At 34.8% G+C, this 26,942-nt stretch overlaps 2 protein-coding genes across 2 annotated transcripts; both read right to left on the minus strand.

Moving 5' to 3' along the window:
• Positions 1–1,525: 1,525 nt before the first annotated feature.
• LOC145595888 (putative serine/threonine-protein kinase SIS8) lies at positions 1,526–15,495 on the minus strand. The gene is made up of 14 exons (XM_081652318.1): positions 14,799–15,495; positions 13,962–14,402; positions 12,634–12,737; positions 11,641–12,431; positions 11,293–11,544; positions 7,550–7,590; positions 5,761–5,829; positions 5,555–5,655; positions 4,732–4,810; positions 4,532–4,630; positions 4,188–4,256; positions 2,533–2,582; positions 2,270–2,446; positions 1,526–2,148 (listed from the first exon to the last, which is right to left on the minus strand). The coding sequence occupies exons 1-14, from the start codon at positions 15,258–15,260 to the stop codon at positions 2,067–2,069; spliced, it is 2,817 nt and encodes a 938-aa protein (XP_081508444.1). The 5' UTR covers positions 15,261–15,495; the 3' UTR covers positions 1,526–2,066.
• A 3,544-nt stretch (positions 15,496–19,039) lies between these two features.
• LOC145595889 (glycine dehydrogenase (decarboxylating), mitochondrial-like) lies at positions 19,040–26,272 on the minus strand. Its single transcript, XM_081652319.1, has 15 exons — positions 24,850–26,272; positions 24,123–24,368; positions 23,954–24,031; positions 23,746–23,846; positions 23,463–23,658; positions 23,223–23,348; positions 22,656–22,841; positions 22,440–22,553; positions 21,628–21,780; positions 20,750–20,938; positions 20,495–20,572; positions 20,288–20,413; positions 20,095–20,193; positions 19,651–19,768; positions 19,040–19,553 (listed from the first exon to the last, which is right to left on the minus strand). Exons 1-15 carry the CDS (start codon positions 26,083–26,085, stop codon positions 19,462–19,464), a joined length of 3,138 nt encoding a protein of 1,045 aa, XP_081508445.1. The 5' UTR covers positions 26,086–26,272; the 3' UTR covers positions 19,040–19,461.
• Between the last annotated feature and the right edge of the window lie 670 nt (positions 26,273–26,942).

Below are 26,942 nucleotides of genomic sequence, written 5' to 3' on the forward strand. Positions count from 1 at the left end.
ACGGTTGTTGAGGAACGCAGATGCGAAGACAAAGACGGAGATGGTGGTGGTGGTGGAAGCCATTTTAGATCTAAGGTTCAGTTTTGTAATTTTGTTATTTTTTTAGTTGGAATTTTTAGGTGTAATCTGTTGGTTGTTAGACTAGAATTTTGGTCTCATATGTAATTTGATTATGACTTTCTCATATGTAATTTGATTATGACTTTGTCGAATTTGAAGAGTAGAACAAGAGGAGAAGAGTACAGCAAGAGGAGAGAGGAGAGAGAAGGGATGAGAAGGAACGGGGTTGTATGAAGCTCCAGAACAAGAACAAGAGTTACAAAAACGTTAAGAAACGTCAGTTAAGTGGCCCATCAGCAATATCCAAAAATAACATTAAAATATTTCAAGAAGTGCTCATAATTGCGAAAATGCCACCATATTAACATATTTTGTTAATATTGCATATTAACTGGGCATAGCTCATATGCAAATACATGTGTCCAAAACTCTCACTTTATTGTTTCAAAAAAAAAAAAATTAAAAAATAACTTTCACTTTATTACTTGCCCGAATTTCTTTTTTTAGATGCCTCGATTTCTTATCTTTCATTCAAATATATTTCTTTCTCCTAAATGTCTTGGGTTGAGCTCTAAACTCCCTAACCCATTTATTCTTTCCATTTGCATATGAATGTGGCAAATGGTAATGTAGCAAGTAAATAAAAATCGGAGAGCAAAATTATCAAAGAAAAATATTTAAGGTGTGTTTTATTCTCCTGACTTCACTTATCATAAACTATTTCTCTTAATTAGACTTATTTGATGGTGGTGATGATCTCTAAATATTAGGCAAAATTGGGTTGGGGGATTAGAAGGAGAAAAGCAACATATTTTATTTTCAGTAGATATTTTCTATTTTTAATTAATTACTTATGTTTAAATAACTTAGGATTTTCAAATTATCTTTTTTACCATGCAAAATTCTTCTATGTATAACCATTTGGCCCGTTCCAATAATATACGAATTATAATATTGTGCCTTATTTTGTCACATTAATTTCTTCTATGTGCAAGTTTTATTCTTAACTTCAAATATAGATAATTTTTCTTGTATAGAATAGGAGTTCACTGACCAATTTTTATTTTTGATTTTTTCTCATTTTAAGCTGTTAGATGAGCAGCAAATACCCATGAATATCAGAATTCAATATGCAGAAAAAGATGTACTCACTTTTTCTAACTTTCATCCAGTTGTTGTCCCGTTCCCCAAACCCAAAATTTTCAAAATTAAGCCCCAAAAGACCTGAAAAAGAACAAAGTTAAGTCCTGAAATATATCATAAGAAACTCCCCAAACTATACAAGATACATATCCAAAATCCAATTTTATCATTAATGCCTATGCTAAATGTAAGAAAACAATCCAAAACGACGACAATCGTTCCAACTGCAGGGCACCAAAGTGCAAGAAAACAGCAATTTGTTTCTACCTTATGGCCCTTATCAACCTCCCCACCCCCAAAGTAAAACAAACACAATAAGGAATGAACTATCTTGCTTTCCCCCCATTTTCATCTTTACATTCCACAATAGTAAATATATAAACCAAGTGTTTACAATTTCAATTGCTTGTAGAAAACAATATTGCCAAAAAATAAATTACAAAAAAAACACAAAACTGTGGTTTTATTCACTTTATTTCACCTTTTTTTTTTTTTTTTTTTTTTTTGCCCAACTGAAACTTATACACTTTGGAATTTTCTTTTGTCAGTATTTTCTTGCACATATTTAAATAATATTAACACTTTGCAATCCTACAACAGCTAACCCTCCATGGCAACCTCCACTGCGCTTTGCACAGCCAATCAATTTTAGAGGATAACCACGGCTCTCACAATTGAACTTCTGAAGTGGTAGTGCTGAGTCCCCGCTTCGAATGAACCAACACCTACAGTCCAGAGTTCTGTGTTTCTTTGCAACAAAAATACCAGTTTACACAGCTACAGTTCAGCTGCTCCTGTTACTCCAGCTCTTCGAGCATAGCAAAAAATCCTAACTATGAACACAATGGATATATCACACTTGTTTAATCTTTTTGTACAACCAAGCGATGAAGACCCTTAAGGCGAGAGATAATCTGTGAGAAAGAGGGCCTCAATCGAGGATCACTGTGAAAGGAGATCAAGAAAATTTCCAAGGAAATATCAGCAACAACAAAAAACATTCACCAAGACTTGCAATGAAAAGAATTACGCTGCTGCTGGACCAAAAAGTGAATTGATGACTTACTTTTCCCAACAGTCCCGAATTATCTGGGCGACCACTGGATCTACCTCTTCAGGAATTACAAGGCGTCTATTCTGGAAACCAACAGCTCCAACAACTTGCATGGGGTTTAACCCAGTCCATGGTACACTTAATGTAACCAATTCCCACAATATTACACCAAAGCTGTAAACATCACACCTGAAGAGTGCAGTTTCATTAGGAAGATAGCATAATGCATATCACATAGTCATAAACACGTCACGCGTTGAATCAGCTTAACTTACTTTTCATTGGATGGCTCATTTCTTAAAACTTCAGGTGCCATCCATTCAGGCTGCAATCAGTTAGCAGTAATAGTAGTCAGCATAATTAGACAGTTTTCAGGGCTTCAGTACTAAATCAGAATTCCAGACTCAATTTTATTCCTCAAAGCTATTGAAATCAGACGATTCAATTGACCTTAAGTACCCATGCTGGAACCTCGACACTGACTGGGGTATGGACACTCAGCAAACTTCTTTCAAGGCCAAATCATACAAAATTCATAAATAGACAAGTCAAACACTCAGACATACCTGTGTTCGACATGAGTATCCCAGTCTTAGTAATAAAGCCTCAAAATTCATTTGTTTAATTGATATAAAAATCTTTGGCCGCATTCTCATTATACATCCTACCAATCCCCCCTCCTGTTCTCTTCTATTTTAAGGGTGAATAGATTAATGACATATATTGTATACTAGGAGAGAAATACTGTTGCATGCACTCTGATATTAGCTACAACTCTTCAGAAGACTTAAGACACTTCGACATGAATACAAAACTTGGGGTACAAAACCTTATTCAATGCTAGGATCCAATCAAATGTAGAAGGTATAACACAAATCAGCAAAATAAAAATAGAGAATTTGCACTCAGTTTTCCGGGTGGCAAATGGACAGTAAGTTATCATGAAACTGTTCCAACAAAGACTTTGAAAATCTCTGATAAGCTTCAGTAAATTAGTATCAGAAATGATTTACATTGAAACACAGAAACTTTCTTTAGCATTCCATTCCCCTCACTGTCCCCCCCTCCCCCACCCAAAAAAAAAAAAAAGAAAAAAAAGAAAAAAAAGAGGTTCTTCCACTAAAATTTAAAGAGGAAAGCTACAACCAAAACCAAATTAGCTACTCATAACACTTGTTCAGCTAGATGGATGATACAGAGTTCAAAATATAATTGGTTGCCCATAGCCAATCACGGACAATAACTTTTAATTTTAAAATCAGAGAGTACAGGGTTTTTTTTTTTTGGGGGGGGGGGGGTGGGGGGGGGGGGTGTCAGAAAATATAGCTATCTGCACTCACAATATGCAAATTATATTTTACAAGAAGCACCATGCACATGTTTCTCCAAGCAATATGCATGCTTCTTCCCCAAAATGCATACCACTAAGACTGCCTTAGACCACCCCCTAGTTTGCTATTTTAAGAGTTGGTTCAACTGAAAGCATGTAGTTTCAAATGCATCCCACTAAGACTCCCTTACCCCTTAGCTCGCTATTCTAGGCTAATCGGGTTTCAAATGCGTTATTGCAAGGTGCATAGCCTCTCTAGCTAAGCAATCTGAAGCAGTTTTATCTGCATCATTTGTTGTTCTGTTTTCTTTTTCTTAAAAGGAAAGACGAGAAGATCTAACACATTTACATATGGTCACCTACATAAGGCTACATTATCCAGTATTTGGTTTAAGAGAGCAAAAGAGTTGTGTAGTTTAAGTTCTCGGTCAATAAGACAATAACACTGACAAAACTATGCCATGCACAGAAAGCAGAGAGAAAATTGATGAGCAATAAAAGAGCAATGACACACACCATCAAACAGGCTAGATTTAATACTCTAGTTCCTATACCACATTTTAAAAAATGCAAGAATGCGTAGATGATCAAAGGGAATACCGTTCCAGCAGTAGAGTTTGAAGATAAGTAAGTGTGGTACTTCAAGCGTGACAGACCAAAATCACAGACCTGTTGATGACATTAACAATTGTGTTAAAGTTCTGCCGAAATATACAAAGTCTAAATTAAGGAGACATAGGTGAGCCAGCACACATGCATCTTCAGAAATATTTTTAATTTCATAATGGAATGCAAGATATAGTTAAATACGATGTTACTTCAAGTTAAATAAGATGTTATTTCAAGTTAAGAGCATTTTACTAAAGCTTGAATGGTTCCATTTGACATAAAAACATAGCATCCATGTACAAATTGGACTTAGTACAAGGTGCATAAGAACTAACCTTCACGACCCAGTTTTTATCGACAAGAAGATTGGGAGACTTCAAATCTCGATGGACAACAGTAGGATGACTCGTGTGCAGATAATTCATCCCCCTAGCCTACAAATATGTAACTGAAAGGATTAACATTTTGCAAAGCGTTTAAAATAGAAGGAAAAAAAAAGAAAAAAAAACCTAATGAAATAGAACTGAAATGATACCACATCAAGAGCCATTTTCATTCGTTTCGATTCATTAATTTGAGCGCCAGATCGATGCAATAATCTGTACAAACTGCCCCTGCATAACAACAATACAATGTTCAGAAGTGCAGCACAGCAGATGAAACTAAATCAAATAGCTCACAAAGTAATAACAATACTTTTTTCTTGTCAATTGTCATACAGGGAGCTTCATAATGTCTAATGAATTCAGGTTACATTGGAAATGGTGGGTTCATTATCTATGTCTTGTGAACACCTATACAACGACTTTGTTGTGATTCATCAATGTATGCTTAGAAATTCACTGGGTATTTGACAGAATTGTGTTCTAGTCTTCTAGAAGGTTCCTAAGATCCCTACAGCGCTGCTACTCCCAAATGCGCTGTTCATTTGCGAAAACAATTGTGAATTCCTTGCTAGATACCCAATTATTTCTTCATAATATTGTACTGCAATAAAACTACACTCCTGCTGTGCCCTTTAAAATCCAAGATCAAATTGTGTCTTCTCATAAGTATCTGTATATATTAAAGCAGCTAGGCTGCTAACCACCACCTTAACCTAACATACACTCAAACTGCATAAAGCCTCTAAATGATCAGTGGTAACATAGAGCAGGATCCAAAGATCAATAATAGATACAATAAACACCAAAGAGAATCCCTAATATGACCACATTTTTGTTTAAATAATAAAGACATTTCAGAATAGATGATATGCAAAATACATGACCAAAGATTAACTAATAGTTTACGTTAGTTTACGTGCAACTAAATCTGACAATTAGAATGATTCTGCTATGGATAGATGCAGTACTAACCGGGGAATAAACTCTGTTAAGATTGAAAGATTTGGGGACCGGGTAACCGCACCCATAAAGAGAACAACATTAGGATGCCTCAACCTTATCATCATTTCTGCCTACAGAAACCAACTTAAAGTCAACAAGCAAATAAATCAATGAAGAAATAACAACAATCATCAAGAAAAATAGAAAACAAGGGAAAAGGCAGCAGCAACGCTTACTTCACACTTAAATTGAACAAGCACATCGCCAGTTAAGTCTTGGACTAAGAACTTCTTAACAGCAACCTCCTGGAAGAGACAGAATAATTAATTACATTAGTAAAAAGTAACAGAGAAACTAAACGTTGCCGTCAGTCATGAACAGCATATGTAGGCACAAATAGAAAAAGGAATAGAAAGGGAATTTACAATTTGACATCAACAACATATGGGCATAGCTAAAATTAGCACAAGGTAAATGCGTACGTGCGTAACTAAGATTAGAGATTGATACTCTCATTCCAAATTGAAGTCCTGTACTACGTATATCTTTCGGATAGGATGAATCACATGTTTACATCAAGATAATTCATATCAGGAATGCAATCATCAATCCCCTTAATATAATTACTCCTGTCCCACTTCAATAGTCCTAAATTGACTGCACGCAAATTAAGAGTGCAATAGCCTGCAATATTTCTATAATGAGAAAAGAACCTTACACTTAGAACTCTCCAAAACAAAAGTATACGGGACTCTAAGTACAAAGGCAGTGTTATTCATACGAATATAGTCATGGTAAATAAATTTACATCAGCAAAAATTCTCCATTGTTGCTGGTGGCACCCAAATTAATGTGAACTAAGAAACCATTACTGATTGAAAATAAAATAAGACTAGCATCTGATCATGAGTTTCCAGAGTTAGCACCCTCAGGTTTCTTGACAAGACCCTCAGGTTTCTCATTGACTGTATTAACAAGAATATATAAATGAGCAGAAAGAGCATGGATATGTATTAGACCCTCAATTAATATACTAGAATAAACACTCTTCTAACCTATTAGATATTACCACTCCTTTCTCCTTGGATTAATGAGCTTTAATTTGGTTACCACAGAAATACAAGCCCATTAATTGAAACCCAACAGAGAAATCACAATACAAAGAGACATGGCAAGTACAATGAAGAGGGAGATGTACAGAAATCAGAGGACTAGAGGAGCAAGAAAATAATGTCAACTGATAAAGGCAGCCGCATGTTGGGGAGAGGACAGAGTACGGATGAGGAATTTTAAACCAAGAAGATTGGGTGCTGAATGGCGAACACAACAAAATATATGCAAAGAAGCTCTAAAGAGGTTGGCAAGTCAAGATCCATGGAAACTGCCAGCAGATATGAACTGAGGAAGAGAGACAAAATGAGGGGCAATATATTATGGGTCTGCTTCCGAGCTTTGTGGAGTTTCAAACATGTTATGTCCACCACATATAAAATTTTAATTCTGTTATCTTATCGGGAACATTGTGTGAATCACACTATTAAGGAACACTTCAAAGTTCAAACTAAAGTTGTGATCTCATAGAACAAAAAATTTTGGGCAACCAACACAGGCATTCCTAAGGCACCTATGCGTCATGCCGTCATTTATGATTTTATATTAAAAACGTTGCACGGAAATAAAATGTTAGCCACTGAGGGTAAATGTGCTTCCTAGATGATTAATTGGTTTTCATTCAAAAGTGATGATTCATACTATAAAGTTCCAACACTCATAAAGAAAATAGAATTTCAATGTTATTAAATGGCCATTTGATTTTTTTTCAAGCAATACATATTCACCACAGGACCAAAATCTAATCTAATTGTTAAAAGTTGCTGTCAAACTCCTCCAACAAACCCCTAATGTATGAGCCTTAATAGCACAAGGGACAGAAACTTCAACAATACATATATTACAAGCATGCAAATCCATAGAAAACTACAGAAGTCACAGCAAAATATGTATTGTGTTGAAGAAAGTACTTACAGTGCCATTCCAATCTGCACGGTAAACTTCACCATAGGAACCTGTGATGATGATAAGAGCAGAAAAACTCATATTATTTTCACCGATCAACATAATATATAAATGCATACAAAGTCAAAATAATTAATTATTAATCATTATGCTATGGATCTTGATGACTCTATGCAGAACTTCAAATGGATGGAAGGAATAAGTGGTTTATGATGAAAATAGGACAGTTTCTTAAGAAAAGATTCTTATGTTTGATTTTAAAAAGATAAACACAAAAAATTCAGATTAGCAATCTGTTCAAATGCTTTTCAACTATTCACTTACTCAATATAAGCATAGAAGCTAAACTCATATTCCCATATATCTCCATCTTTCAAGATATATCACACATCATATGGATTAATGTAGCTGGAAATAGCCAAATAAACTAGTTTCATTGAATTCAAAATGAAAATAATAAAAGAAATTACACCCTCATAATGTTTCATGGAACATTGTCCACCGTAACTCTAAAAGATGTCTAAGATCAAGCAAGCTATAAATAACTACTCCTTCCGTCCCAATTTAATCATCTCAGAAAGATTTGCATAAAGTTTTAGGTGAAGTTGTTTTGTTGACTTGCCTAAAATATTTTAATAGAAAAGTAAATGTGATGGGTGTAGGACCCTTACTTGAGGTAGAGGGAAGAGAGTAATAAAATATATATTTGGTTCAAGCCATAAAAGTTAGCGTGACAATTAAAATTGAGGATAGAGGGAGTAAATGAATATGCTACTCCCTAACAAGACATAATGCCAAAGCCATTTTTTTGTTAGGAACAAATCATGTCCAACCAAAAAAAAAATGTTGCATCAACAAGTAGTAAAACCCACCGCAGATGACATGGAAAGACTTTAGAATGCAAGTTGTTCCAATGATCATATCTATCATGCCACTAAAATCCTAATTAATCCATTAAATAATCCAATAGCTAATGATTATGTCGGATTCATCTTTTAGCTCCTGCATCATCTAACCTCATATACCACCTGCTAATGATCTTATTGCCATTTCTTTTTTTTTTTTTTACAACCCCCCCCCCCCCCCCCAAAAAAAAAAAATAAAAAGAGCACCAATATTCCCAAATGTCTAGAAATTCAATCCCTAACCCTAATATGTCATCCCAATATGAATCAAAAAAATTATATGTTTAAAAAATTGGAAAATAATTGCAACACTTAATTTGTTGCCATTTATCGAGGCAGCAAGGCCAGCAACAAAGGATTTTAATCAAAACCGTGGGATCATCAAAAGAATTCTAACTTTCTAAGTTCCTATACATATGCAAATACTTCCTCCATTTTATTAGATAATACTTAAACTTTCAATCTTACTAATGCATATAAAATTTTTAAAAAATGATATTGAAAATATAAACTAAGATAAATATATCAAAACCCCCCACATGATTTATGTGTTTCCTTACCAAAAAAAAAAAAAAAAAAAAACAAAAAAAAAACAAAAAAAAAAACACATTAAGAACAAAAAGATTGTAGAGTGTGTGAATTGTATAAATTTAGGAGTGTTTCATCTAGAAAAACAAAGTATATCTTGTTAAGCTTGTCTCGATGAATACTTTCAAAATATTTACTTTTATAATTTTTTTATTATACGCATTTAAGATATTGTTGCCAAAGATGTGCGGTGAAAAAGATGAAAACGTCACCAAAGGTTCTTGAATATTCTTTAATATAATACTAGAAAATAACTCTTTTAATGTTAAGTGGAACACTATTTAGGCATCTTTAAACAAAAAAAATAGCATAGCTTAATTCTCAAGTGTATGGGCCAGCTGCATTAACCAAGAATTAATTTCTTGTGATGATCCACATAGATCCCTTTTCTCCATTTGTTCTTATCTAATGCTAATTGCTAAATGCTCCCACAAATCTGCCTTCTTCATGTCATTCTTAAAGCCATTTATCAAAGTCATCTCAGGCCTCTTTAGACTCATTTTGAAATCTCCATTATCCCAACTATTCACCTTCCTTAACTAGGCATCATCTAGATGACGTCTCACATGCCCAAATCAATGTAGTCGATTCTCCCAAAACCTTAATATCTGTCACTCCATCTTTACTTCAGATATTTACATTCCTAATTTTATCACTCAGAATGTTCCCACACTTCCATCTCAACATAAGCATTCTTGCTACCCTTAATCGAACTTAAATTCTAAACTTACTTATTCCAAATATTAATTAAACTATAACTATTCTACTTCATTTGCTACTCTCCTAACACATCATTTCTTAGTTAGGAGCAAAGAGAGATCTAACCCCAAAATAATGGTACATCAACATGCATTAAAACCCAACCACAAATGACATACATTTGGAAAAAACTCAAACTTGTACGTCATATCATGAATTATATCTGCCAAGCCAATATGTAATACCCTAAATTCTATTTTAAGTTTCGGGACGAAACTTGTTTTAAGGAGGGTAGATTGTAATACCCGAATATTTTATGATTTTATATGATATATTTTATAAAAATATAGTTTATTTTTATTTATTATAAATATATAACTTTTCTAGTCTCATATTTTTTATTTAGAGTTCGTAAAGTTTTAAAACCCTATCTTGTTTAAATAGCACTGTACAATTCAAAACGTATATAAACTATTTTAAACCCTAAAAATATTCTTAACTCTCAAAAGATATTTTTAAAAAAAAATAAAATAAAAAAATTAAAAAAAAACGTATGAATCTCTTTTGTGCGTGATGACTTCCATGATCCAACCCCAAAACTTGATTTTCATTAAAGTCTTTCTTTCAATAATTAATTCTCCAAACTCCATTGGATTTGCAAAATCAAAGCCCACAAATTGCAACGTCAGTGCACATAATTTGTCTTGAATGTTGTGGTCCGATTGTAACTAGTCGGAAGGTAATCACACGAATTCTTTCCGGTTGTGTTATAATTCGTATTATTATGTGTAAGTTATGAAGTTATATAAATAGCTCACTTAGATTTATTGGGTTGTAATTATTGGGATTTTGTAAGCCTTAACACTTGACAGGTGGTCGAGTGTGGCGGTAATACCTACGATTTAAGTGTATGCTTCCGCAGTTTTATTCAAAGGTTGTTTATTTTTCCTTTATTTATTGTTTATTATTAGCTAGTAAATCGGGGGTGTTACACAATAATTACCCAATCAACCCATATATTAATACACAAGTTTTTAAAACTTGAAATACAAGCCAGCTCCATTAACCAAGGATATCAATGAAATATTTACAATTGGAGCATCCTCTAGCTCCCGCATCACATCATATAGGAGACATAAGGATGTGAATTAAGTACATTAGTCGGCTCCGTATATCTTAGAAAACTCTCAAGTTATATGCCTATCTATGAAATTACACTTAGGAGTCTTGAATTCTATACATTAACTTGAATATCACATAATAGGATATAAAGGCCTAAGCAAATGCTTAAGGTTTACAATAAAATTCATCGTCTCATTAAAGTTTCTATACTTCTCTCAAAAAAGCTTCACTATTTCTGATCACACCTACCCTTTCAACAAAATAATATCCTATGATCTAGTTTTTCGATAAATAAACAACTGAGTCAAGTCAAATTCAATCCATCATAATTAAACAACAGGATGGGAGAGGCCATAACACAAATTTGTTATTTAAAATTAAGTATTTAACCCTAAATAACATCAGATTTTAGCTGAATGAGGATGTATAGAATCTGACCTATTCCAATTCGTTCTCCAATCTGCAGATCCTCCCATCGTATCTCCCATTCTGCAAACTCACCAAGCATAGGGCAGACTCCCTCACTAGAGATGGGGCTAAGGCCCTCATTCTGGTTATCAGAAGGAAGTCTCTTGGCAGTCTCCAACTGAGAACTGGGCTCTTCATTTGATCCAGTTTGGTTCAAAATCTTTCCTCTGGAATTCCGAGAAGGCAGTTCATCATGACCAGCTAACCCACTGGAAGAGTCACCTGAAGTAAAAAAATAAAATAAAAACATTAATAAGTAATACACCCTCATACTAAGATCCTCGGTCTACTCAAATAACTTAGAAAACAAAGCAACACCTGTAGTGGTCATTTTGTTGGATTCGGTTACAGCAAGAATGGTATTCTGAGCATTACGATTAGGAGAAAAATGAGCATTTGCATCCTGTTGAGAATGCTGTAGTGTTGCATTATCAACATTCTGTTCACGCTTCTTATAGTCATTAGAGGTCTGCACCCCAGAGTTGCATACAATTGGCATCTCGTAACTAGGTCTATGACCCTCTGGGTTGTAACAGAGTAATTCTCGAGGTACCGGTTGAATTAGTTCAAGCAATCTTTTGTCACGTAAAATACTAGGACTCATATCCATAAACAAATCCGCTGGAGGCGAAGCACCACTCTCTAACAAAACTGCATGCAGTTTCTGTGCAAATTCAGGATCTTTTGCCGCACTAATTACATATTTTGAAACATCCTTGACTTTCTTTTCCTGCGCCAGCGATGCTTCTTCAACAGAACTTGGTGAGCAATCGTACAAATTGTATTCCGGCCTAAGAGACTGCTCAAAAGTGTAATCAGATTTCTCACTCAAATCTGATCTAACAGCAATCTCATTTACTTGTTTTGCTTGTGGGCTTAAGGAAGCTGCTTCTTTCAAATTGGAGCCAAACACTTCAGGAACCTCGACAATATTACGTAAATCTCCATCCAACCGAACCACTTTGTCAAAAACCAAACTTAAGTTGTTGACAGCAGCAGTGCTATCAGACAAGCCCCTTGCTTCCAGAGCAGTGTCCAAAAGAAGGCTACTAGGTACCTCAGAAGGAATTAGTGCCCCGGGAGCACCCATCAAATCAATTATGTACTCACTGCAATATAACACAATAAGAATTGAACATCAAGATAAAAAGGAAAGCACTTGTTCCCAACCAAGCAAGATTGCATATAAAGGAGGATAGCACTCAGGGTTCAAGGAGTGAAGGACTCACAAAAAGCATTTGAAAAGACAAATTGATTGAAAATTCCCCCACAATTTTACAGACTTCCAAAAACAAAAGCAATAGACCTTACCTTCCATCATCATATTTAATTAAGTTCACTGCTCCCTCATCAGTGCCAGTATACAAACTCCCTTTCACAAGCATACATGGAAGATTTAACTTATCAGCTAGTACCTGGTACAAAAATTGTTGAATTTCTTTCTGGTGTAAGTATATATAGGAACAAAGCATATTACATAAACATACAAATGAATAAGTGTGATCAATGTTAGCATATGGGTCCCTAGCAAAACAGGTGATTATGTGATACTGCAAATTATACAATGCAAGATAGCAGAAAACAAACCAAAACAGGAAGGGAGCCCAATATACAGGAACAAAGCATATTACAGAACCATACAAATGATTAAGTGTGATCAATGTTAGCAAATGGGACCCTAACAAAACAGGTGATTAAGTGATACTGCAAATTATACAATGCAAGATAGTAGAAAACAAACCAAAACAGGAAGGGAGCTCAATAACAGTAGTCCGCCCTCTTAAACCACCAACCGAAAAAGAAAAAAGGAAAAAAAAAAAAAAAAACATCTCACATATACTATGCAAACAATAAAGGAAGTAAGCACACAATTTATTTATTTTTTTTAACCTAAAAGTCATCCTAGGCATCAAAAATTAAGTTAAAAAAAAAAAATTCTTAGTATATCATGCTAACCATGCCTTGCAAACAAGGATAGTCAAAAATGTCGACAGGCAAGAATATCCACTGGCTAGGATTTTTCCCTCCATAACATATTCTCCAACTTTGCAAGACTTAAACTTATCCAAATATTTATCTCTAACTTTCTGTCACAAAATTAGTAAAAAGGTTCATTTCAATATAGCATTTCACATATAATTATTTAACATCACGGAACATTTATCCATAGAGGAACGAAGAAGTGGTAGCTACATAATTGATTTCTTAGTATCTCATCTGATTAGATACCTAAGTAGCAAGTCAACATTTCAAATTAAGGCTTTACACTAAGAAATTAGTCTGAATGTAGAATCCATAAGATACATAAAACTTTAACAGCTTATGTAGTTACTATCAGCATCAACATCAGCCAACCGAATTAAGTTAACTAAAATTACATGGCAATGATGGCATGTAAAACAATTAAAATCTTTACAAAATAACCAATAAGTTATTCACAACTAGGCAAAAATCAGTCCACAGCTTGCCACAAGACTCTTTGTGACATTAGTAATCCCGTCATCAAAGTAGTGTATATTTCAAACATCACGACTCTTTGTTATGATTATATAATAAAGATAAAAGAGAGATTTTGCAACAAAATGTCATAAAATAATAAGAACATTGAGACTCTAGAACAAAGGTACAAGCCCACAAACCTTAAATAGCAAAGCACGATGTCGTGATAGCCCAACATCAAGACAACCAAGAGGAAGAACAATGGTGTTGAGAGAATCTTTCAACTGATTACTTCTCACTCGCCACCTCTTTGTGATTTCTTCGGCATTAGCAACAGGACCACCCATTCTATCAACAACAAGATTAGCCAAACTCTGAATCAAATCATTCAAAGACATCCCATGTCCCAGAACCTTACATTCTACTGATATAGCATACACTTTATTCTCAAGCTGCTGCAACTGAGAATCAATAGACCGGTTCACCAAGACAACTTCATATTCAAGATTACTCGAAATTGAAACAGCTTGGAGATCCACAAGCAATGGCATTTCCCCTTGTGCAACTGAATGCGAAGTGATAGCATAAACATCATAAAACCCATCTACTACCTTCTCATCGTATTGAACAACATTGTAGTTCTGCAAAGAGCAACAAAATCGAATACATTCACTAACAGCACAGACTATATTTCATAAATAGCATTAGCTTGTCCCATTATCACTAGCTATCTATAGTTGAAATGAACCTAATCGAGATTTTCGATACACGAATGCCACAAACATCATTACAATTAACATAACCCCATGTAAAACCCAAAATCCAGCAACAAACCTTTACTTTGCTTAAATTTCACACTTGTAATGGTAAAATCATACATCTACTTCTTTAAAAAACAAATTAAAACCAATTATACATGCCATTAATACCTAAATTAGCAGTAATACACCATCAATTCAGCTCAATTCATTCATAAAGCACTGTATATCAAAAAAATTCAAAGTTGATAACCTAAAATTAGGAAAAGCAAGACTAACCCAATACTTAAGCGACACAAATTCACTCAATCGTTCATTATCCGGCACCGATGGCGAACACGCAAGACTCAATTGCTTAGCAGCCATGATCTGCTGGTCGGATTCATCATCGTTTCGGTCTTTTCGAGTTTCGGATCCCGAAGCGCTGATCGCCATTGCTAATTGAAGCTGAAAATCCTCCTCAATCAAATTAAAATCAGCAGGATTTCTTCTATTGACAATTCCACCACCATTCTCCGTCGCCGGCGTCGATTCCCTTACTGTCCGATCACTAGAAGATACCGACGGCGGCGATGACGACGTTGACGAAGACGACGGCGGAGTCGTCGCCGTTGCAGTCGCCGTCGATGTCTCCGATTCCTGAGTCCGATTATTAGGTATCCGACGAGCCGCCGAGTGATGGCGATTGTGATGGTCGTTACCGATGTGTAGCTTACGAAGTAGATGCTTCATCTTCGACATGGTTGTTGTTGTTGCTCGAGCTTAACATTAATGGCGATTGAAGAGAGAGAAAGAGGGAAAGGTTTTTGCTGTTCAACTTTTGGGGGTTCAATTTTCTCTCTCCTCTTCTTCTTCTTCTTCTGGTTTTTTGATTTCTGAGATTCTCACTTTTTTTTTGGTTTTGGTTGTTCAAGTTTTAGCTAAAGTGTCCGAATTTACTTAGTTTTTAACCCTTCACTTTCTTTCCTCTTATCTTGCTTCCCTCCAATACCACTCACTTTATTACCCAATTTACCCTTTCATTCCTCTTTATTAAGGTTTCATAAACTAGCCAAAAAAAAAAAAAAAAAGACGGATTTTCTACTTTTCTGGCCAAATGGGAGGGTCGATTCACTTCACGATCTATCGATTCATATTCTAAATTGACAATGTATGGATCCAGAGGTTACGATTTAGGGTTCTGTGAATGTCTAGAGCGCAGGTTTAAGCTTAATTAGGAGAGGATTTGCTAGCATACGGGGCTGAATCTCAAGGTGCACATGGTGTCTGTTCCGTGTAATTTTTGTTAAGTGAGTTTGTTGGCTCTTGATAGGAACGTTTCATGGATTTCCTTGAAATAGAGATAAAACATTAACCATATTTGATGGCGGAGTAATATCATAAAAAGGTAATTAATTGTTTTAAATTAGCTATTGTTATTAGCAACCCATAATAACTCATTTTGCGCATTTTACAACTCTAGTTCATTGTGATTGATTCTATTAATGGCAAGATTCATGGATAGTTGATTCAATAACAAAAAAGTTCTACAGAAAAAGGTTTTGGGAAACACATTTGTTCCGTATAGCTTTAAAATGCGTGAAATGTTTCAGCAAAATCTGCATAATATAAGGTTTTTTTTATTAAAAAAATGTAAATTACAATCACTGTTTCCTTAAAATCAGGGTAAAGTAAGACTTAATAATAGTAGTGTAACAAGATCAAAGATGATGACATTAGATGATATCTTTCTCAACTTTCACCTCATATTAGTGACATACTTGTCTATACTTCTCTTCTTCTATAGGTCTTTTGAATGATTTGCTGAAATTTGGGGTTAAATCTCATTGTGCGCATGATGTTTGTGTTTGTAAAATGTTTGCAGCATGAATTTATCAGCTCTTTTTAGGATTGCTTTAGGAATTTGATAAACATTAACCAAATACAATGTTTGAGTGACATTCACATATTTTCAAAAGGGTAATAGTTGTTTTAAAATTAACTAAATTCGTTAACGATCCATAATAACTCTATTTGCGCATTAAACGCTTCCAGCTCATTGTGATTAGGAGTCCATCGTTGGCAAGATTCATGTGATTATTGCTGATATAATAACAAAAAAAAAAAAAAAAATTGTTAGAGAAAGGTTTTGTGGAAGACTTTGTTCTTTAGCTTTAATTTATAGTGCGTGAAATTCGTGTTTCAGTATAATCTGCATGTTATAAGTTTTTTTTTTTTTTATGGAAGTATCTTACATTACAAACTTTTTTTCTTCTTAAACACAGGGGGGGAAGCAAGGATTTAATAATAATAATAATGTTTTTTTTAACAAGAAACAAGATCAAAGATTTGGGGGTAGCTAGTCTACTTCATGTGGTGCAAGGTGGTTTTGCATGTTAATTCTTTGCCATAGGCCTCCCTCTATTTGAGGGATATTTTAGGGTTTTTGTTGGTTTGCATGCTTGTCATCACCTTAGATTTGTAGATTGTATAAAGTATTTCAATAATAATAATATCATTAGTATTATAATAGGTAGATTTAGTTATAATAATTAAAGGGGTAGATGGATAATTGGATATTATGCGATCAGCTATTACACGAAAATGATTCATATGATGAGATTTTTACAAGGTAATTAAATTTAGGAAAAGCTGAGATTTGGAATAATGGGTAAATAATATCATTTTAACCTAACCTTGCCTACCCACCACACCATAATATCAAAAATAACTCCAACCACAAACCACCTCACCTACACTAAGAGTTGTCCCTACTACCAGTTTTCATTGTGTTATTTTAACTACTAGCACGGTGAGAGAATGTCGACAATATAATAGTGGTGTGAGAAAAATCAAAAGATGGTGCGTGATTGAGAAAGGATTATTGAAAAATCACAGGGTTAATTGTTACCTTATGAGGCGCATTATTTTTTTTTGTTGAATTATGAGGCGCATTATAATAAATTTTTTTTTACAGGTGCATGTTATATTAAGATAACTATAATGATACTATTTAATGTAACTGTAATAGACTTGGTTCGTACTAAATGACTAAACACATATGCTCATTGCTTCCTTAGTGTTACCAATTATGTAGTGGTGATTGGGAGTACACATGTAGGAAGGACTCGTGTTCGATTCCCCGCAACAACAATTGGGAGGAGACTGCAACCTAATAACCACCCAAAATTGAACCCGAATCCGGATTAACCCAAAGGGTGAATCGGATAGAACAACAAAAAAAAAAAAGAAAAAAAAAAGATGCATATTTGCTTCCTTAGTGTTTCTGTTTTCATTCTACTTATTTGTGAATACAATTCTTTAACCATTATAATATAGCTAATTTTGTATCAATAATTATAAAAATTTGATATTTCTATATTGGTACTCATTGAGACGAATCAAACAATACACTAATTATAACAAACTAACCAATACTCATTATGGCATAGACGTCGATTTTAATCATTGTGTTACGTGTTATTCTCCATCGCTTAATTTTAGTGAATGCTTATTATACTCAAACATTAATCACTAAACCATTATAAAGTAATATTTTAGGAAAATGTTAATTTTTTTATTCCTGAAATCCCAATAATTTAAGTGAATGCTTATTATACCCAAACATTATTCATCAAACCACTATAAAGTGATATATATGGAAGCCCTAAAAAAAAAAAAAAAAAAAAAAAAAAAAAAAAAAAAAAGGTACTACAAGGCCAAAATCAAAATCAAAACTGGTACCCTACTTGAGCTATTGCATTTGCATGCTTACACGGCTGGGCCTCACGTCAGCTCCTTATTACAAGGCCACATTTTTTGGAGGCACTTTTATTGAACACACAACTATCCTTCAGTATTGGAATATTCATCTCTTTACTACTTCAATGCACTCTATTTTTTTGTACTTCAAAGCTTAAAGTTTAATAAACCAGTATGGAAAATGACATACTTTGTCCAACAAACAAATATAGAAATACGTAGTACATCTTATTACATTATATATAGATGAAGGTATTATATGTCATTCAGTAACTACGGAGTATTTAAAACATTTCTTTACGCTTAAAATAAGATATTTTGCAGTATCGGTTTGATTTTGTTTAGTGTAATGTTTATATTTTTTTAAACCTAGTCTGATATATGCATACAAGGCTTAGTTTTGACCGTAGCTTTACACAAATGTATAAAGATAGAAACATTATCAATTAACAATTTGTTGTATCGTCTTAATTTATACTTTCAAAATTTGTAGTTTTCATCATTTTTATTGACATGCAATGAAAAATATATACCATTAAATAAACACTTATTAAAAGTTTTAATTTTAATATTTATGGTTTAGTATGATTGATTTGATTATTGTGGTACGGATATGTACTATGTAACAAGTGTATAAGTTAAAGAGAACAGGTTCTAATTTTACATACAAATAGTACTCCGTAGTTGCAGAGTAAACTAGATCACTGTCTAGCTGAGCAGAGGATAGATTAAAGGATGACATAGGCCATATCCCACACAACGAAAACCAAGCACAAAACTATCATAATATAAGCTCTAAATCACTAAAATATGAATATTTTTGCGCAATTGAGTAGTAAAACTTCCTCCAATTTCAATTTCTCATATTCCCACCAATTTTATATTTCTATATGTATACATGTGTTCGACTCTTGGGAGAAAGCGAAAAAAAGAAACTGGAAGAAGTTTTTGCTGAACTAAAAAGAAGAATATAAGAACGAAGTTCCTTTTTTCTTCATTTTTCTTAAGAAGAGAGGGGGCGAGAGAGAGAGGGGGGGGGGGGGTTGAGGGAGAGAATGTATCTCTACAGATGAAATGAGTATATGAGAGAGCCTATAGGAAGGCTTACCACCTCACATATCGAATGGGAGAATGTGTTGTATATACAACAACACTATGTAAGAATGAAATCTTCGGCAACTAAGCAAGAAGGCTGAAGGGTTTAAGCAGTAGCGGCCTTCTCTTCTTCATAGTGATTTGCTGGGAGAAGAGTGCAGACCAAGTTCCGATCACCATACACATTGTCCACACGTGCTGAAACCAACCACAAGAAAAGTTCCAGTTTAATATTGAGTGTGAGAAATGGATAGGTGCATTTTTAGATACCAGAGATGGGATATTGGAAGCATACCAGTAGTTGGCCAAAACTTGGCAGAGCGCAGCCATTCAGCAGGGTATGCAGCATAATCCCGAGTGTATGGCTTGGTCCATGAGTCTGCCATGAGCATGGAAGGTGGGTGTGGTGCTCCCTGCATAAACAGTAGCCAATTCATTATCTCACATAGACAAGCTTCACACTTTCACCTAAAAAACTCTTATCGATCTGATCCTATTGGAACTCTCTAAACTGGTTGGTATTTATCTGAACTTGTTAAAATTAATTACTATAGTGAATTGAACCTAGATAGCCTTACTGGAACTTATATTCCCTGAAACTTATAAATCTACTATGCTAGTCAAAGCTGTAGATCTGCAGTATAGGCTAAAATGCTATAATTGCTTTTATAAGAAACTACAACAAGTGAACATCAAAAGGACAAGCATATATTGATCAGAAGAAAGATTAATGTTTTACCTTGAGGACATTGTTGTGAACATCAGCTTTTCCATTTTCAATCTCAGCAATTTCTTCTCTAATGGAAATTAGCGCATCACAAAACCTGTCTAATTCTGCCTGTTGAAGCAATAATATAAAAACATTAAACACCATACATGGGAATTTCAGAGGAAAGGATGACAAACAGGATCAAAGCAACCAAGACAAGTACCTTGCTTTCACTTTCAGTGGGTTCAATCATGAGTGTGCCAGGAACTGGCCATGACATTGTAGGACCATGGAATCCATAATCAATTAGACGCTTGGCAACATCCTCAGCCTCTATACCAGCAGTGTTCTGCAATGGAAGTAATATTAACAATCGAAGCATGGAGTTTAACCAAAGTGATAGCTAGAGTAATTACATCAGAAGAATTACCTTGAAGCCTCTCAAATCAATGATAAATTCGTGAGCACATGTTCCATTGACACCACGGAAAAGGACTGGATAGTGGTTCTGTAGAGACCAATAAAGTTAGCAATATCATAATTACATATTCTAATATTGTTATACAGCTTTCATGCTATCTTTTAACAAAAGGGTTCAAACAAATTTACATGAATGTCAGATTTAATGGTCATTGCATTGTTAGCTTAGAATTTATGAAAAACAAAGGACGTCAAGAGCACATACCTCCAAACGCTTTGCCATGTAGTTCGCATTCAGGATAGCTTGCTTAGATGCTTCAGTTATGCCATTTGATCCCATCATAGCAATATATGTGTATGAAATTGGTAAAATTAGAGCAGATCCCCAGGGTGCAGCAGAGATGGTACCTAGTGGCTCTAATTTCTCTGGGGCAGGAATTCCACCAGTGCCAACCTTCAACAAAACAAATATCAGAACTTCAGAAGTTTTGCTGCATAGTTTGAATACCAAAATTTGGGACCATTAAAACATGAACATATCTCAAAATTACAACTTAATGGACAGCATCTATTACATCAGCTATATGGTGGAGATAAAGGACTCAAATGAAGAGGAGATTTTAAGTGGTGTATTTACGTTAAAAATTTCTGTTCAGCATATATTGCCTGCAATATAGCATAAGTTCCTATGGGAATTACGCGTCTTAAGCTAAGAAACTTGGCTTCGATTTTTAAGATGCAAGATTCCCTCGATGTAATCAAATCAAATGAATTTTCTGATTTATGGGCTAAAAATGATGCAAAGTAAGTTGGGATGGTGGGCATTGGACAATGGGTCTTGACTCTTGAGGTGCTATCTGAGTTAAATAGCTGATCCTTTGATTATTTGATTCTATGGGGGAATTAGCTATTGGCTTACTGCATGCACTGATGTTTTGCCTTTTTCTGAAATAAATTTACTTATAAGAATAATGATAACATCAGTTCGAGTCAAACATGGCCATCACACTATAGAATCAGTAGGCAAAAATAATTTCTCGTGGTAACATTTACCGTTTATACAACTGTAGTATATACTTATGCAGAAGGGGAGGTTAATATAAGCACAATAATCATGCATTTAGTTCAAATGAGAGTTCATACCACAGGGTGTGATGGCAAAAATGGTGCCAAGTGTTTCTTTACACCAATGGGGCCCATACCAGGACCACCTCCACCATGAGGAATGCAAAATGTTTTGTGTAAGTTGAGATGACAAACATCTGCTCCAATGAATCCTGGGCTTGTGAGACCAACCTGGGAAAAATAACACATGTCATCAATTATCGAGTCTTATACTGATACAGTTGCAATTCTTGCAAACATAATTCCAGATAGAAAACAGAACATGCTAAAAAACACGTCAAAGAAAGCAAACTTATTAAAACTACAACGTATCACAAAAACAGCCAATGCCTGTGAATGAACAGCCATAACTAACTGATTGCCATATACCTGCATATTTAATATCATTCTCTCTTCCTATCGGTTACATTTGGTATAAGCAAATGACAAAGTGAGGTAGTAGAGAAAAGGAAAAACTAATGACAGCTTAAATTTTTTGGCACAAGTGATCCATTTTACACTCAGGCCTTGTTTTTTTTACATCTCATTCTTACTGATTCGCATATAATTTTGTGATAAATTACTGGTTTTTACTCATTTAAACTTATTTTCATTGAAACCCTGTTATTTTCTTTCTACGAAACACACCCATGTTATATCTGTTAAAGTCTCTGACAATGCTGGCAGAAAAACACATTGAATTATCAAAGTGTAAGATACAGAAGACAAGCTTTAATTGTAATCCCAAGTGGCATCAAATCCATGATTGAGGTCAGCAAATTATATTATCAGTAACAATAAAATTAGCAACTAGACCTAAGAAGTCAAAGGCAATCAATTAATCAATTTACCTGTGCATTCATGTTGGCACCATCCATGTATACTTGACCTCCATTGTCGTGAATTATCTTGCAGATCTCATCAATTCCTTCTTCATAGACACCATGAGTTGAAGGATACGTAACCTGCATGACAGAAGAAAATTTAACCACCGAAAGGCATATCATATATATTCAAAATATTACTGTAATGTGACCATTAGTGATGTAGGTCACAGTGGATCATACCATAAGGGCAGACAAATTGTCCTTGTGTTTTTCAGCAGCCTTTCTCACTTCTTCAATGTTAATATTTCCCTTATCATCAGTTCCAACAGAGACAATTTTCATACCACACATAGCTGCACTTGCAGGATTTGTTCCATGAGCAGAGACAGGTATGATGCACACATTACGATGATGATCTCCCCTGGACTAAAATGAAAAACAAAATTTTGCATATCAATCAAAATACTTAAGTGGGAGTTGTAATAGCAAGTTATGGATGATAATTTGGAAAAACAGAAAAAGAAAGTTAAATTTAAGTTCCCAGACTACATGACAGCAAAACAACATGTTCCAGCTAACTAAAAAAATTTAATATGCCTAAGATATACATATACTGTAGTGGAATAGTGGAAATGGCAAGCTCTACACACTTGCAAAAACCCTCAAAGAGTAAAGGTGACATATGTTTATATGGCAGTCCTAAAACCAATAGCCTTGCATGGTCATATCCCCTATTCTTTCCATTCAAGTAAGTCATCTCAATATTACATGTGAAATACCAAATGAGCTAGTCTATTATTATCATACCATATGGTAAGCTCGGATAACCATCAACCCTGCATACTCTCCAGACGCACCAGCATTAGGTTGCAGAGAGAAAGAGTCGAATCCAGTAATGGTGCACAGTAAATCACCCAAATTTTGGAACATTTCCTATATATAATAAAGAGCAGATAGACCCAATAGAAAGTGTAAGGAGCATTTCCAGAATATTAAGTTAATAAAGTCTAAATAATGAATACTAGCAACACATTTTATTTCTTGTACCTGATATCCTTGAGCCTGTTCTGTTGGGGCAAAAGGATGCATACTTGCGAATTCAGGCCATGTAACTGGCATCATTTCAGTTGTGGCATTCAACTTCATTGTACAAGATCCCAGTGGAATCATACTGTGGCATAGTGACAGATCCTTTGACTGTAATTTATAAAGGTATCTCAGTAGCTCATGCTCCGTGTGGTATCTAATAAAAATAATTGCATTCAGAAATCAGAATGCAACATCAAACACATAACTATTTCATAGTGAACTTAGTGAAGAGATTCCCTACGAGTTAAAGATTGGGTGAGTCAAATATGGGCTCTCCCTCACAAGGTTAGCAGGGATGGCATTCTCCACTTCTGGAGCAATAGATGCAGCAGTAAATGGCACCTGACATATAATCAAGATTATGATGAAAAATAAATTCAGCACACTTTCAAGTATTGTGTGTTATTGTGAATATCATCATTTTATCAGTGTAAATTAGAGAAACTCACAGCCTTGCCACCAGCAAAAACTTTGAAAAGCTTATCAACGTCTTCCAAAGTAGTTGTTTCATCAAAAGCAACAGTGACCTGAGAGTCAAAAGGCAACAATATCAATATAAGAAGGAACATGATTCATATACAATACTGTGGCGTAGTTTTTATAAGAAATCAAGCTCACCGTGTTGTTGTCCACAACACGCAAATTCATCTCATGCTTACAAGCTTCATCAGCAAGTGCTTTGGCATCAGCACACTTGATCTTCACTGTGTCAAAGAAAGGCAGTCCCTGAACTTCTACTGTCCCAAGTTTTTTCAACCCAGCTGCTAATGTGCCAGCAAGGCCATGCACCCTTTGGGCAATGGTTTTAAGACCTTCAGGTCCATGATAGACACAATACATCGCAGCCATGTTGGCCAGCAAAGCCTTCATAATAGGAAATAAAGCTCATTTAACCACAGCAGAACCAATAAAATCAACAGAAATATTATTACATAAGCATGTCTTATGATTGTGAAGGTCATTAAAACAAAAATAGCCAGAAAAAATAAGAAAGAAACATAGCACATCTCAAGAGTTGCAAAACAAAACTTCTTGCTTCCCCTAGAACATCCTCCTCAAAGCAGGAACAAAAGGGGAACAGACCCTTATTTTCATCCTCAAACTATCAACACAATACAGTCATGCAAGCAAGAGAGAATATAACACAATAAGAATATAATAGCACAACACAAGCAGGCAAACTGGGGTATGTAAGATGAATTGAGCACAGATAAATAATTTGTCAAAACACACATACTCACACACACAAATATATAAAAATATATAAATAAACAAGCTGCTTCATAATTCAGACAGACAACATAATCTATCCAACTCCACAAACTATGTAAGAGAAGCTCTATACCTGAGCAGTACAGATGTTGCTAGTAGCCTTGTCTCTCCTAATGTGTTGCTCCCTTGTCTGCATTGCCATACGAAGAGCAGACTTGCCAGACGAATCAACACTAACACCGATAATTCTTCCTGGCATCAACCTCTTGTACTCTTGAGAGGTGGCCAAGAAAGCAGCATGAGGACCTCCATAACCCATAGGCACTCCAAATCTCTGAGCTGACCCAACAACAATATCAGCCCCCAGTTCACCTGGTGGCTTCAACATTGTCAAAGCCAAAAGATCAGTAGCCATAACCACCTTAACCCCACTAGCATGCGCCTTCTTAATAAACTCCCCATAGTCCAAAACCTCCCCCTCAGTACCAGGGTACTGAACAAGCACACCACAAACATCCCCAGATGAATAATCAATATCCTTAAGATCCACTGTCACAACCTTAAGCTCGAAACCATTAGCTCGAGTCTTACAGATATCAATAGTCTGTGGATGACAGTTATTAGCAATGACAAATGTTTTCTTCTTCCCTTTATAAATATTGTTACACATAGCCATCGCCTCGGCTGCAGCCGTACCCTCATCAAGCAATGAGGCATTCGACATAGGCAAGCCAGTAAGATCAGTAACCATAGTTTGATAGTTCAACAATGACTCTAACCGACCCTGAGAAATCTCAGCTTGATAAGGTGTATACTGAGTATACCAAGCAGGATTCTCCATTATATTCCTCAAAATCACAGGTGGTACAAATGTATCATAATACCCCATCCCAATAAATGACTTAAATATCTTATTCTTTGATGCCAAATCCTTCATATGATCAATCATTTGAGACTCAGTTAAACCCTCATCAAATTTTGAATACTTCATTGATTGGATCCTTATAGATTTAGGCACAGTTGCATCAATTAAAGCATCAGTATTATCAAACCCACAAAATTTAGCCATTTCAATTTCTTCATCTGGGGTTATTGAATTATGTCTCCTAGCAAAACTATCACTGGGTTTCAATGCTTCTACAGAAATAGATCGAGTTTGAGGCAATCTTCCAAACCCCACATTTCCTAATTCATTATTCTTCGAGAAGAATCTAGAAGAAGATGAAGGAGGAGGAGGTGGGGCCATTGTTGAAACATACCTTGCAGAGGAGATTGAATCAACCACCTTGTTGTGGTGGTTGTTGGGGCGGTGGTGGTGGTGCAACTGCCGCAAAAGTGCTCTGCCAGCAACCTTTCTTGCGCGCTCCATTGATAAAGATTTGATCTTTTAGCAAAAATAGAGAGAATTAGAAAGATGGGTGAATTTTTTTTTTGCCCAAATGAGAAATGGGCAGTGATATTTTGTTGCAGAAAGTTCAGAAATATAAGGATTCCATAAGAGTAGGAAAAGAGAGAGTAGGCTAAAAGGCTACTAGTGGGTTGGTGGATACTATATTGGATGCTTTGTTTGTTTATTTATATTTGTAAACTCTCAAAAAATATTTCATTTATTATTATTGTGTGATGCCACTTATTTGGAAATTAATGTGGACCAAAAAGTCCCAATAAGATAAATAAAATTGAGACATTACAAAAATTGAATAATAAATGTGTTTATATTAGAGTAGAAAAGATAGCTCAACAACTCAATTCGATGTATTTAGTTCGATTATAATTCCCGCTCCTAAAATATTGTACGAAATAATTTTTTTCTATTAAATTTTGCAAATATTGTATCATTTCCTATAAAATAAAGGTTTTTTTTTTTTTTGTGTAAATAACCACCCCTCAAAAAACCACCCTTTTCTGCAAAAGCATCAAATTTTCACCACCTCTTAACCAAAAATTTCATTTTTAAAAATAAAAATATCGATTATTGAGCCAAAATTTGCTCTAGTAGGGTTTTAGGGGGCACTTTAATCCTCTAGATTCGATTTGAGGTCAGAATTTTAAAAAATTATCAAAAATGCCTCATGTTGTAAGTGTCATGCAAAACGATATAATTATTAACACGCAAAACGAGATATTCCGGTAACTATATTTTATATTCCGACTGCAACTCAAGAAAATCACCGCTCAAAACCTTAACAAAGCAAGCTTTGACACAAAATTCGATGCTTTTTTCTT

This window comes from Chenopodium album, chromosome 19 (assembly GCF_948465745.1).
Source record: "Chenopodium album chromosome 19, dcCheAlbu1.1, whole genome shotgun sequence".
Classification (NCBI taxonomy): domain Eukaryota; kingdom Viridiplantae; phylum Streptophyta; class Magnoliopsida; order Caryophyllales; family Amaranthaceae; genus Chenopodium; species Chenopodium album.